The following is a 16,486-nucleotide window of genomic DNA, read 5'->3' on the forward strand; positions in this document are numbered from 1 at the left end:
AAACAAGCTATCTAGAAAATATACATATAAATTAACACACTTCTTTGAAAGATTTAAATCTTACACACTATTTTTTACTACACAAAACAAGCTCTCTAGGAAATATACATATAAATTAACACACTTCTAAGTAACCCATGGGTCACAGAAAAAAAAAATCACAAAAAATGTTAATATTTTTCATGGAATGTTAATAAAAACACAACACAAAATCTGAGGTGGCTTAGAGAGAAAACTATATACCTTTAAAGCAGAGGCAAATAGAACAAAGCCAGAAGTTAGTTGATTAGTCCTTAGAATAGTAACCAAGAAACTATAAATATGAATTACAAATAATAGACACAACATAGGGGACATCACTCGGTTCCTGAAAACCTGGTAAGGGATGACTGTGAAATTTATGCCAGTAAATGTACCATTTAGGTGACACTAGCAATTTTCTTCCATATACCAAAATAGAATCCAAGAAGAAACAGAAAATCTGAACAGCCTTGTATATCTATTAAAGACATTGAATTCCTAATCAAAAACCTTCCCATAAAGAAAACTCCAAACCCAGATGTGGAATTCCTTGGTGCATTCTATCAACTATTAAGGAAGAATTAATACTAATTTTACAAAACTCTTTCATAAAATAGAGGGGAAAGGAACATCTCACACCACATTTTGAGGCCAGTATTACCTTGATGTCAAAGTCAGATAAAGGTAAAAGAAAACTATTATCAATATTCCTCATAAACATTAAAAAGTCTTAAAATATTTGCAAATCAAATTCAGACATATACAAAAAGGATAATACATCATGAGCAAGTAGGGGTATATCCCAAGACTGTACAATATTGGTTTAACATCTGGAAGTCAATGTAATTCACCACACTATCAGAAAAAAAGAGAAAAAAATCAAATGATCATTTTAATGGATACTGTATAGAAAATGCATTTGACTAAATTCATCATCCGTTCATGATAAAAACCCTTAGCACACTAGAAAGAGAAGGAAATTTCTTAATTTTGATAATGGGCACCTAAAAAAACTAACAGCTAACATATTAAGTGAAAAACTGAATGTTCTCCTCCTAAGATCAGGAATAAGGCAATAACCCTACCTCTCATTTAACGCAGAAATAAATTAAACTTCTATTCGATATTGTACTGTAGTTTCTAGCTAGTGAAATGGAACAATAATGGAACAAAATCACAATTATAAAGAATGACAACTTCCAGTCAAGATGGGGGCACAGGTGAACACAGCTTGCCTCCTCGCACAACCACATCAAAATTACAACTAAAATATAGAACCACCATTACTCAGAACCATCAGAAATCAAGTTGAATGGAAATCTGACAACTACAGAATTAAAGAAACCACATCCATCCAGACTGGTAGGAGGGATGGAGATGCTGAATGGGCTGGTTCCACATACATGTATGGTAGATAAAAATTTAGGAGGAACAGGCTGGGAACCAAGAGGTTGCTGGATAGCAGGTTAGAGGTTGCTGTTGTACATAGTACATAGTTATGTCTAGCTTTTTTATCCAAGCTGGATAGCAGGTTAGAGGTTGCTGTTGTAGATAGTACATAGTTATGTCTAGCTTTTTTTATCCAAGCTGTAAATTTTTGCTTTGAATTGTTTAAACCATTTACATTTTAAATAATTACTAGTATGTTCGATTCCTAGTCAAGGCACATGCCTGGGTTGCAGGCCATGTCCCCCAGTGGGGGCCATGTGAGAGGCAACCACACACTGATGTTTCTCTCCCTCTCTTTCTCCCTCCCTTCCCCTCTCTAAAAATAAATAAATAAAATCTTTAAAAAAAAATTCAGGAGGGATATCACCGAGCGAGGAGTCCCAGCCCTACACCAAGTCCTCAGTCTGGGTTCCAGTACCAGAAAGATAAGTCCTCATAACTTCTGGCTGCAAAAAACAGTGGGGATTGAGTCAGTAGAAGAAACTGTTGGAATCCCAAGCAGTTTCCCTTAAAGAACCCATCGACTTAATCTGATTCACTTCATCTGAGCTCCAGTGCCTGGGTAACAGCTTGAAAGGCACCAGTGGCATATAGGGAGGAAATGAATTGTCTGACATCAAGGCAGGAGCTGGGGGACAGTTTTTTCCCCAGACAAAGGCAGACAGAGGTCACTGTCCCTTTACTGAAACCTCTCACAGAGCCACAGAGCCAGCAGGCAGGTGTCAAATCTGAGACTTCAACAATCTGACTAACACTGTTTGCCCTGCCCTGGAGATTGTGAGACTGCATCCCACCCAATATACTGGCCCACCCAAACTGTTAACCATGACTTTTCCATATGAATGGCTGATCTTGGCTCATGCTTCACAACTTTCTAAACCCTATCATAAAAGCAACATTGCTGGCCTCAGTGAGCCCCCAGTGCCCATACCTCTTGCTAACTGGCCCCAGGCCCCAGGCACTAGCAGCAGCCAGTATAGATCTACAGCTTGGCTTTGTCTGGGAATCTCCAAGCCCTGCACAAGCAGCAGTGATCTCAGATTGCTTTACAGCTCAGCCAGGGTGGTGGTGGGCAGGACACAGATGGGGGCTGACCTTGGCCTGCACCAACTGGAAAACCCCAGGGCCTGTGCACCCAGTGCACAGCCACAGACCATGCTGGAGTGCCACCACCCTGCCCCTGTACAGCTGACCTTCCACAGAGAATGGCTGTGGGTGGTGAGTGGTCACAGCCAATCTTTGCAGTTGACTGGCCTGGGTAAATCCCTCCCACTGACCTGCCTACAGCAATCAAGGTTCAACACAAGAGGAGGGTATACTTAGCCCACTTGAAAGGCACATCTCGAATACTCAACTTGGGTGATAGGAGAGGCTGTGCCACTGGACCCTATAGGACACCTACTATATTAGGCCATGCTCCCAAGACAAAGAACCATAGCAGCTCTAACTAATACACAGAAACAAACACAGGGAGGCTGCCAAAATGAGATCACAAAAACATGTTCCAAATGAAAGAACAAACCAAAATTCCAGAAAAACAACTAAACACAGTGGAGAAAAGCAATCTATCAGATGCAGAATTCAAAACACTGGTTATAAGGATACTCAAGGAACTTAGTGAGGACGTCAGCAGCATAGAAAGGATCCAATCAGAAATGAAGGATACACTAATTGAAATAAAGAATAATTTTCAGGGAAACATTAGAGTGAATAAAGCTGAAAATCAAATCATTGATTTAGAACATAAAGAAGCAAAAAACAACCAACCAAAACAATAAGAAGTAAAAGTAATCCTCAAAAACAAGGATGGTGTAAACAGCCTCTGGGACAATTTCAAGCGTTCCAACATTCACACCATAGGGATGGGAGGAGAAGAGAAAAAACAAGAAATTGGAAATCTGAAAAAATAGTGAAAGAAAACTTCCCTAATTTGGTGAAGGAAATAGACAAGCAATTCCAGGAAGCCCAGAGAGTCCTAATCATGATGGATGCAAATAGGCTCACTCCAAGACACATCACAATTAAAAGGCCAAAGGTTAAAGATAAAAAGAGACTCTTAGAAGTGGCAAGAGAAGAAGTTAGTTACCAGATGGTTGCCAGATGGAAGGAGGGGGAGGGGAGGGGGAATGGGTGAAGAGGTGAGGGTATTAAGAACTACAAATAGCACTCTGGCGGTGTGGCTCAGTGGCTTGAGCACCGGACTGCAATACAAAGGGTCACCAATTTGATTCCCAGTCAGGGTACATGCCTGGGTTGTTGGCCAGGCCCCCAGTAGGGGGCGCCTGAGAGGCAACCACACATTGATGTTTCTCTCCCTCCCTTCCTCTCTAAAAATAAAATCTTAAAAACAAACCTTAAAAAAGAAGCGCAAAAAGGAAAGACATGATTGTGATCACATCAATATCTATCAATAGATGTGGAAAAAGCATTTGATAAGGTGCAGCACCCATTTATGATAAAAACACCCAGTAAAGGGGGAGTAGAGGGAGCATTTCTCAACATAAAACATCATATTCAATGGGAAAACACTAAAAGCTTTCCCACTAAGATCAGAAGGATGTCCGCTTTCACCACTTCTATTCACTGGAAGTCCAAGCCCCAGCTATCAGACTAGGAAAAGAAAAACATATGAAAGGCATTCATATTGGAAAGGAGGAAGCAAAAGTGTCATTGTTTTCAGATGACATGATAGTGTACCTAGAAAATCCGATAGACTCCACCAAAAAAACCTATTTGACCTAAAGTGACTTTGGCAAAACAGTCAAATACAAAATCAATATTCAGAAATCAAAGGCATTTTTGTATACCAACAATGAAGTATCAAAAACAGAGATCAGGGAAAAAATTCCATTTGATATAGCAAGAAAAAGTACCTAGGAATAAATGTAACCAAGGAGATAAAAGACCCGTATGCAGAAAAGTACACAACACTAAGAAGACATTGGGAAGACACACACAAATGGAAGGATATACCATGTTCATGGACTGAATGAATTAACATTATCCAAATACCCATACTACCCAAAGCAATTGATAGATTCAACGCAATCCCTATTAAAATACCAATGAGGTATTTCACATAGAACATTTCAAAAATTTATATGGAACCATAAATGACCCCAAATAGCTGCAGCAATTTTGAGAAAGAAGAGTAAAGTAGGAGGAATTACAATACCTGACATCAAACTGTATTACAAGGCAACAATAATCAAAACAGTCTGGTACTGGCTTAAAGATAGACACATAGATCAATGGAACAGAATAGAGCGCCCAGAAATAAACCCAAGTCTCTACGATCAATTAGTATTTGACAAAGTGGGGAGAAGCATAAAGTGAAGTAAAAATAGTCTCTTCAACAAATGGTATTGGGAGATCTGGACAGCTTCATGCAAAAAAAAATGTAACTTGACCACCAACTTACAGCATACACAAAAATAAACAAGATGGATAAAAGACTTAATTAAATATAAGTCACCACACCATAAAAGTCCTAGAAGAGAATATAGGCAGGAAAATCTCATATTCCAAGTAGCAATATTATGTCCTCTAGAGCAAAGGACATAAAAGAAAGAATAAACAATGGGACCTCATGAAAATAAAAAGCTTCTACATGGCTAAAAAAAAATCAGCAAAACGAAAAGGAAACCAACTGTATGGGAAAATATATTTGCCGATGATACCTCGGACAAGGGTCTGATCTCCAAAATATATAGAGAACTCACACAACTCCACTCCACAAAGACAACCAACCAATTAAAATAAGCAAAGGACCTAAACAGACACTTCTCCAAGGAGGACATACAGAGGGTCCATAGGCATATGAAAGGATGCTCAGCATCACTAGCCATCAGAGAGAAGCAAATTAAAACCACAATGAAATACCACTTTGCACAGGTCAGAATGGCCATCATAAACAAAGCAACAACCAACAAGTCCTGGCAAGGCTGTGGAGAAAAGGGAACCCTAGTCCACTGTTGGTGGGAATGCAGACTGGTGCAGCCACTGTGGAAACAGTATGGAATTTTCCCAGAAAACTAAAAATGGAACTGCCTTTTGACCTGGCAATTGCACTGCTGGGATTATACCCTAAGAATGCTGAAACAACAATTCAAAGAACCTATGAATCCCAATGTTCATAGCAGCACGATTTACAATAGCCAAGTGCTGGAAGCAACCTAAGTGTTCATCAATGAGTGAGTGGATCAAAAAACTACGGTGCATTTATGCAATGGAATACTACACAGCAGAAAGAAGAAACTCCTACCCTTCGCAACAGCATGGATGGATTTTGAGAGCATTATGCTAAGTGAAATAAGTCAGGCAGTGAAAGACAAGTACCCCATGAGCTTACCTATAAGAGAAACCTAAATCAACAAAACAAACAAGCAAGCAAAATATAACCAGAGACACTGAAATAGAGAAACTGACAGCAACCAGAGCGGGGGAGGTGATAACAGGGAAAAGGGGGTAAGGGTCATCAAGGAACATGTATGAAGGACACATGGACAAAGCCAAAGGGGGGCAGGATCAAGGGTGGGAGGTGGGAATGGGTGGGGCAGGGGGAGTGGTGAAGGGAAAATGGAGACAACGAAATAACAATAAAAAAATAATAACAGTCACAAAACCTTATAATAAACAATAGACATGTATTACCAAAAGCAAAAAACAGAGTACAAATAGGTAGTTACAGAATAGCCGTGGGGTTGTAAAGTACAGTATAGGAAATGGAGTAGCCAAAGAACTTATATGCATGACCCACGGACATGAACATTGGTGAGAGGATTGTCTGAGGGAGTATGGGATGCTGGGTGGAGGGGGGTAAAGGGGGAAAAATCAGTATAACTGTAACAGAATAATCAATAAAATGTAATTTTTTTAAAATGTCCACGCATAGAATAGTCATTATTGTTAAGACCATCCTTCCCAAATTGGTATCCAAATTCAATGCAATTCCAATCAAAATCATAGCAAGCTTTTGTGTGTAACCGAGGCAATTATTCTAAAATGTACAAAGAATTGCAAATGACTTCAAAGAGCCAAAAAAATTTTGAAAAAGAACAAAACTGTCCAATTTCAAATTTTGCTTAAAATGCTAGAGCAGCAATTTCCAACCAGTATGCACTGGTGTGCCACTAAAAATGTTTAAAACATGAACTATCTGACTATCTAGTCAGGGGCACTGACCTCTTTTCCTTTAGATTTTAAATTTAAAAAATGACAATAGCCAATACAACAATAATTAAAATTATACCTATTTGTGTCAGATTAGCAAAAAATGTACATTTTTGGTGGGCCACAGAATTTTAGTAATTAATTTCTGTGTGCCATGAGATGGAAAAGGTTGAAAATCGCTGCATTAGAGTAATGGGCAGATAGTACTGAACGGACAGATCAATGGAAAAGAACCAAGTACAGAATAGAACCATACATATATGTCCAATGGACTTTTCATAAAATACCAAAGTAATAAAATGGCAAAGAATTTTTCAATAAAATTACACAAAATAAATTACAGATATAAGTAGAAAAGCTTAACTATCAAAATATTGGAAACAATGAGAGAAAATCTTAGGGAACTTGGGGTAGGCAAAGTATTGTTAAAACACAAAATCAGTAAACCTTTAAAAAATAAACTGGTAAACCAGATAATCAAAATCTAAAACTTCAGCTCTTCAAAAGACATCATTAAAAAAAAATGAACAGGAATGTTAAAGGAGTAGGAGAAATATACTTGGAATACTCATACCTACCAGGACCAAGACAGATACAAAATACAAGGAATTTTTCCTTTTAAGCAAGACAAACTAATTTTTAAAATCTGCAAAAGACAAACTGAAATTTTACCAAAAGAGATATATGAATGGCCAATAAGCACAGGAAAAGATGTTTATCATTATTCATTAGGGAACTAAAAATTAAAACCATGGCATACTCCTCCACACACACTAGAAGGCTAAAATTAGAGAATAATGACACCCAAGTGGCGAGGATGTGAACCAAGAACTCTCATACATTGCTGGAGGGAATGTAGAATGGTACAACCAGAGTACATATACATTTATAATGCACACAAGAAATTCCAATTCTAAGAATTTACCCAAAGAAATGAAAATATCCACATAAAGACCAGTCTACAAATATTTATAAACATTTTATTCATACTAGTCCGAAACTAAATAGTAATTTCCATCAACAGGTGAATATTGTATGTAGAGCTTGTATAAAAAAATAGACATTATGAATCAACCTTAAATACTATTAATCCTTTGTCATATTTTGTACTCAAAATGATTTTTACTTTTTGCCAAGAACCAAAATAAATCAGCTCTCAGATTTGAGTTACATGTCTTACAGACTGCCAGAGAGTAAAGCAGTCTGAGAAAACTGATGAATTTTTTAATGTATTTTATTGTTATTACAGTTGTCCCATTTCCCCCCCTTCACTCCACTCTGCCCTGCACACCCCCTCCCACCCACATTCCCCCCCTTTAGTTCATGCATGGGTCATACATATAAGTTCTTTGGCTTCGACATTTCCCATACTATTCTTACCCTCCCCCCTGTCTATTTTCTACCTACCAATTATGCTACTTATTCTCTGTACCTTTTCTCCCTCTCCCCCCACCCAATCCCCTGTTGATAACCCTCCATGTGATCTTTTCTGTGATTCTGTTCCTGTTCTAGTTGTTTGCTTAGTCTGTTTTTGGTTTTATTTTAGCTGTGGTTAATGATTTTGAGTTTGCTGTCACTTTACTGTTCATATTTTTTTATCTTTTTTTTTAAAGATAAATCCCTTTAACATTTCATATAATAAGGGCTTGGTGATGATGAACTCCTTTCACTTGATCTTATCTGAGAAGCACTTTATCTGCCCTTCCATTCTAAATGAAAGCTTTGCTGGATATAGAGCAATCTTCGATGCAGGTCCTTGCTTTCATGACTTGGATTACTTCTTTCCAGCCCCTTCTTGCCTGCAAGGTCTCTTTTGAAAAATCAGCTGAGAGTCCGATGGGAACTCCTTTGTAGGTTACTGTCTCCTTATCTCTTGCTGCTTCCAGGATTCTCTCCTTATCTTTAATCTTGGGTAATGTAATTATGATGTGCCTAGGTGTGTTCCTTTTTGGGTCCTACTTCTTTGGGACTCTCTGAGCTTCCTGGACGTCCTGGAAGTCTATTTCCTTTGCCAGATTGGGGAAGTTCTCCTTCATTATTTGTTCAAATAACTTTTCCACTTGTTGCTCTTCTTCTCCTCCTGGTACCCCCATAATCCAGATGTTGGAGCATTTAAAGGTGTCCTGGAGGTTCCTAAACCTCTCCTCACTTTTTTGAATTCTTGTTTCTTCATTGTGTTCTGGTTGGATGTTTCTTTCTTCTTTCTGGTCCACACTGTTGATTTGAGGCCCCGTTTCCTTCCCATCACTATTGGTTCCCTGTACATTTTCCTTTATTTCACTTAGGGAAGCTTTCATTTTTTCATTTAATTTGTGACCAAAATCAACCAATTCTGTGAGCTTCCCAATCATCAGTGTTTTCAGCTGTGCATCTGATAGGTTGGCTACCTAGTTGTATTTTTTCTGGAGCTTTGATCTGTTTTTTCGTTTGGGCTATTTTTTTTTTTTTTGTCTTGACTCACCTGTTACATAGTGAAGGGTGGAGTCTTAGGTGTTCACCAGGGTGGGGTAACTGACATCGCTGCGCTGTGATCCCATATGTGGGGGAGGGGTTTGAGAGAGAATAGTGGCGCTTGCTCCACTCTCTGCTGGATTTCAGTCACTTCCCCCACTTCCCACAAGCAAATGGGGCCGTTCTGGTGCTGATTCCGGGTGGTTGGGCTTGAGTACATTCTAGGACCCTGCGGGTCTCTTCAACGAGCTCTCCTATGAGGCTGGGAGTCTCTCCCTGCACCTCAGCCCCCACAGGTGTTTTCAATCAGTGATTTGAGGCTTTATTTCCCCGTCCTGGGACCCTGGGTTGCCTGGTGTGTCCCACTCCCCAGTATTGCCTGGTTTATCTGCCCGTGAATGTGGGACTGCCTGGTCTGCCAGCTGCCTTGCATACTGTGCCCTGTTCCACAATCCGCAGTCTCGCTGGGTCCACCAGCTGCCACTTTGCAGTGAGTCCTCCTCACCCCAGCTGCCCATCTTTGCCCCTCCTACCAGTCTGGATCAATGTTTCTTCTTTTACTACTTGGTTGTTGGACTTCCATACAGTTCAATTTTCTGTCAGTTCTGGTTGTTTTTTGTTTTTCAATTGTTGTTGTCCTTCATTTGGTTGTGGGAGGAGGCACAGTGTGTCTACCTATGCCTCCGTCCTGGTCGGAAGTCTCAAATTGTCTTCCGGGTATACTTAAGCTTTAGATATTAAGGTCCCTCTCCTCAGACAGCTCAATTTGGCATAGTTTTAGACTTCTAGAGTATAAAATGAAACCATAGCATTTCCTTAGCTCAAAATACAGTATATTGTAAGGAAACTCTTTAGAAAATTAATACCAAAATTCAAGTATAGAATAGAAATTCTCAGCACTTTCAGACCTGGTTTCCCTTTCTGCTCAGCTTTTTAGTGATTTTGTTATCCTAAATGAAATTTATAAAAAAATAAATTCTGTCCTGACTGGTGTGCCTCAGTGGATTGGGTGTCAAACCTGTGGACTGGGGTTGTGGGGGTTGGAGGTGGGGGATTGTGGTTGCAAGTTCCAGGTCTCTGGACACGTGCCTGGGTTGTGGGGTATGTGGATGGAGGGGCACCACTCAATGTTTCTTTCTTTCTCCTTCTATTCCCCTCCCTCTGTAAATAAAATATTTTTTAAAAATAAGTTCTTCCTAGTACATTTTTAAAAATCATAATATGGGGGGATAAATGATGATAGGAGTAGATGTAACTTGGGATTGTAAACACAATATGGTATACAGGTGATGTATTACAGAATTGTACTCCTGAAACAATTTTATTAACCAATGTCACCTCAATAAATTCAATTAAAAAATCAAAATCAACATGACTAATTTTAAAAAAATGAATAATGCTAACTTATAAGAAAAAAAGTATTATAATTTATAAATTCTCAGATATGTTTAAAGGGGTCACATTATTTGTCCAGGGAGTGTGAAAAATAAGAATTCATCAGCTTTCTGAGACTTCTGGCCAAGGTGGAGGCGTAGGTAGACACACTGTGCCTTCTCCCACAACCAGAAGAAGAATGACAACAATTTAAAAACAGAAAACAACCTGAACTGTGACAGAAAACTGAACTGTATGGAAGTCCGACAACCAAGGAGTTAAAGAAGACACATTCATCCAGACGAGTAGGAAGGGCGGAGTTGGGAAGCTGGGTGGAGAGGGATTGCACAGCACAGAAAGCTTTGGGACGGGGTGCGTAAGATCACAGCAGGCAGACCCTGGGTGCACAAGCAGCGACTGGCAAACCCTGGCCAAGAGGTAGCAACCGGCAGACCCAGCAAGGCCAAGATTGTGAAGCAATGCACTGCACACAAGGCGGCTGGCTGACCGGCAGTCCCAGGGTCCCAGAGCTGGGGAAATAGAACCTCAGGGCACTGATTGAAAAGACCTGTGGGGTTGAGGCGCAGGGAGAGACTCCAAGCCTCACAGGAGAGCTCATTGGGAAGACCCAAGGGGTGTGCAAGCCCATGCACACGGGACTCAGTACCAGAAAGGTCCAGTTTGCTTGGGGGAAGTAGCAGAAGGGACTGAAATCGGCAGAGAGTGGATCAAGTGCCATTGTTCCCTCTCAGACCCTGTCCCCACATACAACGTCACAACCCAGCGACTGGGTTGCCCCACCCTGGTTAATACCTAAGGCTCTGCCCCTCATATGTAACAGGTGTGAACAGAATACCCCCCCCAAAAAAAGATGGCTCAAACAGAAGAACACATGAAAGCCCCAGAACCCATCCTTTTAAGCGACTGAGAGATAACCAACCTATCAGATGCACAGCTGAAAACACTGATGATTGGGAAGCTCACAGAATTGGTTGATTTTGGTCACAAATTAAATGAAAAAATGAAAGCTTCCCTAAGTGAAATAAAGGAAAATGTACAGGGAACCAATAGTGATGGGAAGGAAACGGGGACTCAAATCAACAGTGTGGACCAGAAAGAAGAAAGAAACATCCAACCAGAACACAATGAAGAAACAAGAATTCAAAAAAGTGAGGAGAGGTTTAGGAACCTCCAGGACACCTTTAAATGCTCCAACATCTGGATTATGGGGGTACCAGGAGGAGAAGAAGAGCAACAAGTGGAAAAGTTATTTGAACAAATAATGAAGGAGAACTTCCCCAATCTGGCAAAGGAAATAGACTTCCAGGACGTCCAGGAAGCTCAGAGAGTCCCAAAGAAGTAGGACCCAAAAAGGAACACACCTAGGCACATCATAATTACATTACCCAAGATTAAAGATAAGGAGAGAATCCTGGAAGCAGCAAGAGATAAGGAGACAGTAACCTACAAAGGAGTTCCCATCAGACTCTCAGCTGATTTTTCAAAAGAGACCTTGCAGGCAAGAAGGGGCTGGAAAGAAGTAATCCAAGTCATGAAAGCAAGGACCTGCATCGAAGATTGCTCTATATCCAGCAAAGCTTTCATTTAGAATGGAAGGGCAGATAAAGTGCTTCTCAGATAAGATCAAGTGAAAGGAGTTCATCATCACCAAGCCCTTATTATATGAAATGTTAAAGGGATTTATCTTTAAAAAAAAAGATAAAAAAATATGAACAGTAAAGTGACAGCAAACTCAAAATCATTAACCACAGCTAAAATAAAACCAAAAACAGACTAAGCAAACAACTAGAACAGGAACAGAATCACAGAAAAGATCACATGGAGGGTTATCAACAGGGGATTGGGTGGGGGGAGAGGGAGAAAAGGTACAGAGAATAAGTAGCATAATTGGTAGGTAGAAAATAGACAGGGGGGAGGGTAAGAATAGTATGGGAAATGTCGAAGCCAAAGAACTTATATGTATGACCCATGCATGAACTAAAGGGGGGGAATGTGGGTGGGAGGGGGTATGCAGGGCAGAGTGGAGTGAAGGGGGGGAAATGGGACAACTGTAATAGCATAATCAATAAAATATACATATTTTAAAAAGTACACCAGATGATTCTAGTACAGCTAAAAGCCCTGTCTAAACCTACAAGTTAAGAGTATCACTGGAACATGTTATGTGGCCTCAACCAAACTCTTTTGTTGGGCCTACACAATGGGCCTCTTGGGTATGTTATTTTTTTCTTAATTACCTGCCAATATCTAATATTAAAGAAATTTTACCCAAAACCCAGACTCTGACTACTCATTAAGGAAAAAACTAAAAAATAAAGGATCCTTCAACACTGGTCCTGCACCCTCACATGACAATCTGCTGGAGCTAAGTAGAATTTGTCAACCACCCTCCCCTCCATTCCCTATTATTTTAACCCCATACTCATAGTTCTCCATCTCGATTACTGGCTTAGCTTCTGTAGGTATTGTAGTTTGATCCCTGATGTCTGTACTCACAAGTTCATTAAGGAAATGAAAAACAGATGATCAAATGAACCCTGTTTATTTAGTTCTAAAACTTATTGTCTAATACTTTTGCTTTAGGAGTATTAGACAATAAGTTTAAAGGAGAGAGGAAGGGAGAAAATATTCAAATCAATAAGATTCAGGATAACATTTTTAATTTATTGATAACCCTAGCTTTTTTTTTGAGATATTCACCTGTAAAGTATGATTTGTTAAAGCCTTCTTAGAATAAAACAAAAACATTTATCTTCCCATTTAAATACTTTCCTTGAACTCTTGCTTACAATTCAAACACAAAGATAAAAAAATACTTAGAGACTAGAATTACAAAGAACATTTTGAAAAATCTAAAATTACAAACTTGCCTTGGAATTGAGAATCAGTTTTTATTTCCCCACTTTCTCATTCATTTCAGTCTGAATGTCATGGCCATACACACAATACATCTTAATTCTAAAATTATGCAAAAGTCAGGTCCTAGTTGGCCATTTATATTTTAAATGTTCAACCATTTAAAATATAAATAAAAGAAACCTGAAAATATGTCTTAAAAATTAAGAACTAAGATTTAAGTTTTCCCCTGTACTAACTTTCTAACAGGTGGGCCACATCTGAGCAAAACTAGTGTGAATGATCTGAGATGTAACCCTACTCACAAGCTAACGAATTAGCTTGCCATGGACACTGGTAGAAGACACGAGACTCAGGAGTCACAGACAAAGGGCAGTTTATTACCTACAACAGTAACATAAGCCAAAGCACCAACATTTTTGCACTGGTTCCCAGAATCCCAGTTCCCATTAAGCAACGTGAAAAAGGCCAGCTGACACCAGTACAGGCAATGGGCTGTGTAATATGCAAAGAAACCTACTCTTAGGGAACCCTAATCTTTTAGGAAGAGCAATAGAAGCATGCTTGCCTTTTACTCCAGAAGGAGACATTTAGCTTTATTGTACTGGACCATACAAACGCCTGCTCTTTGCTCTGATGGAAGACACTATCTGCTAAGGCTGTTCCTTACACATGCATCCCTTAAAAACAGAAACAAAGGGCAGTCAGTCTGAGGGCAGGACGTGCAAAACAGAAAGACCCATGGAAAATCGTCTCCCTCAACCAGATACTGTTCCTAACATAATTAAATGAGGAGTCTAACACTACGATCTATTTAAAACATTAATTTCACAGACCCCTTGACCTGGATCAATTATTTAATTAGCATTTCATCTCAAATTAAATCAACTAGTTCCTCTATAAAGGAAGTAAACATTAAAAATTAATTCCTTTTCCAGTTACTCTATATTTTAAAAGGACGTGCTAAAATATTTGCAATATTAAAATTTAAAAACTTAAAGTAGTCTACTAGAAACCATTCATTACTGTGCTTGCTTTAACTAACTTCAAATGTTTTAAACCTGTTAACGTTAGCAATGGAAACTGTCAAAAGTCTCATACAGTTAAAGAAAAAAAGCACGAAGAGAATAGTAACTTCAACATTTCCAGCTGTGGTTTACAAAATACAACAAAATCCTACACCCCCCAAATCACTTTGTTCAATTTCTCTTTACCCTTAACCGTCTCAAAATCTTCGAAAGATAAAGACAACAGAACACCGTCTTTTAATCCCTTTGTCCACAGCGGAAAGAAGAGAGCTGGGTTCTCATTAAGATAAAGAGCCCGAATCATGAAAGACAGAAAACAGACAGCATTTGATCTGTAATCAATCATCAAAGTCACCATCACTTCATCTTTATCCCTCCCTCTCCTTCTCCAGCATACACACACACACGCACGCACGCACGCGCGCGCAAAGTGGGTACAGATGGGATGATTAGGATCATATGCACCTGGACAAAGCTTTGGGGAGGCAGAGGGTAGCCCTTAACTCGATGCAGTTGGTAAAGAACCAGAGATGCACACAACAGCAGACTTCGCCAGTGGTTTTTCAAAAGTGCGGGTCGCACGGGCAACCCAGCCTTGGAGGAGACTGCTGCCGGGCAGGAGCAGCGGCAGCAGGGCGGCCAAGTCCACAGCGCCGGTGGAAGTTGCTCGCGGGCCCCCCGTGTCACCGCCGCCAACACAGACCCTCTTCTTCGCCCCTCCCCCGCCGTGCACCCCTGGCGACGGCGGCGACGTGACAGCGGGTCGCGCCACACAAGGGCGCGGGACTCCCCGACGCCCTCCCCCGGCTCCCCAACGCCCGCCTCTCACCTTGGGTAGCGAACGGCGAGGAGCCGCTGACCGGCGAGCCGGGGCCCGGGAGGGGCGGCGGGGTCTCGGCCGAGCCCAGCACGGGCGCGGGCAGCATGAGGTAGCGCTGCGGCGCGGGCAGGCAGCGCTGGCAGAAGGAGTGCAGGCAGGGCAGCAGCTTGGGCGCCCGGCTCTGAATGTTCTGGTGGCACACGGCGCAAGTGTCCAACAGGTTGAGCCGGGCCGCCTCGCCTCCGCGCTCCGAGTCAGGGCCCTGTCGACTCTCGGCCTCGTTCTCCCCGCTCGGCGCCGCCGAGGGTCCCCCGGGGGCCGCCGCCGAAACCGCCGCGGCCGCCGTCGCCGCCTTCTCCACAGCCACCTCCATTGTCCTGCCCCCGCCGCCGCCGCCGCCGAAGGGGGAGCGCTGTCTCCGCCCGCCGCCGCCGCCGCCGCCCCCGACGACCTCCTCCTCCTCCTCACAGGCGGCTGGGGTGACCCGCGGGAGAGGGAGGGAGGGCGGGCGGAGGAAGCCTCCTCAGGCACCGGGGATCCGCCTCCCGGGTAGCGCGGCCGGAAAAAGGGGATCTGTCAGCGGGGACCGTTCCGCGCACTAGGGAGGCTGCGCTCCGACCGCTTCGCCAATCGCCGCGGCGCTCGTCGAACCCGCCCAACCGACCCGAGCCTCCCCGCTTTTTCTCTGGGGCCCCGGCCCATCTCGGTCCCCGCCCCCGCCCCCGCCCCCGCCCTCGCTCTCTCTCCCGGCAACTGAGACGACGACTGTGAGCACACCGCCCAATAGCCCTCGCGCCTGGCCAGGGGGCGGGGCCTTCCGAAGCCCGCGAGGCCCCGAGGGCCGCGGCGGGAGGCTGAGAGGTGGGAGGGCGCTTGCTCAGCCCCGCCCCTCAGAACTACTAGAACTGCGGCCTCTGATTGGGCCATTGTGTGCGAGTAGCTCCTCTGAAAAGATTAAGGGTTCATTTGTTAACCACCGACCACCTAATTCGATCCGCCTGTGTTGGCTCCTCCTATTGGGCGGAGTTTACTGCACCTATGCGTTAATTAAGTAACTGCTTCCAAAACTCTGGTTTTGCTACCGGAGACGGAGTCCTGTAGGAATGAGTATCCTTTGTCAAGAGATGACAAAGTGGAGATAGTGAAGAGAGAGCAAGGAAAGAGTATAAAAAGTGGAAAATGTGGGGAAAAAAGATGTAGAAACAGCATGGATGTTGCCACCTGAACGGACTCATCTCTATGATTAATGATGGAGCAAGAAAAATAAAGGGAAGTTTCTCTTACAAGTAGGAGA

At 42.0% G+C, this 16,486-nt stretch overlaps 1 protein-coding gene across 2 annotated transcripts in view; it reads right to left on the minus strand.

The window, feature by feature from the left end:
- Positions 1 to 15,839, minus strand: part of TRIM24 (tripartite motif containing 24) — a 109,518-nt gene extending 93,679 nt beyond the window's left edge. For both annotated transcript variants that reach the window (XM_045855656.1, XM_045855655.1), the window contains exon 1: positions 15,202 to 15,839. In XM_045855656.1, the coding sequence (XP_045711612.1) occupies positions 15,202 to 15,565 (364 nt within the window). In that variant the 5' untranslated portion in view covers positions 15,566 to 15,839. The remainder of the gene's footprint in view (positions 1 to 15,201) is intronic.
- Between the last annotated feature and the right edge of the window lie 647 nt (positions 15,840 to 16,486).

Source organism: Phyllostomus hastatus, unplaced genomic scaffold (genome assembly GCF_019186645.2).
Source record: "Phyllostomus hastatus isolate PE091 unplaced genomic scaffold, TTU_PhHast_1.1 phas_scaffold_114, whole genome shotgun sequence".
NCBI lineage: Eukaryota > Metazoa > Chordata > Mammalia > Chiroptera > Phyllostomidae > Phyllostomus > Phyllostomus hastatus.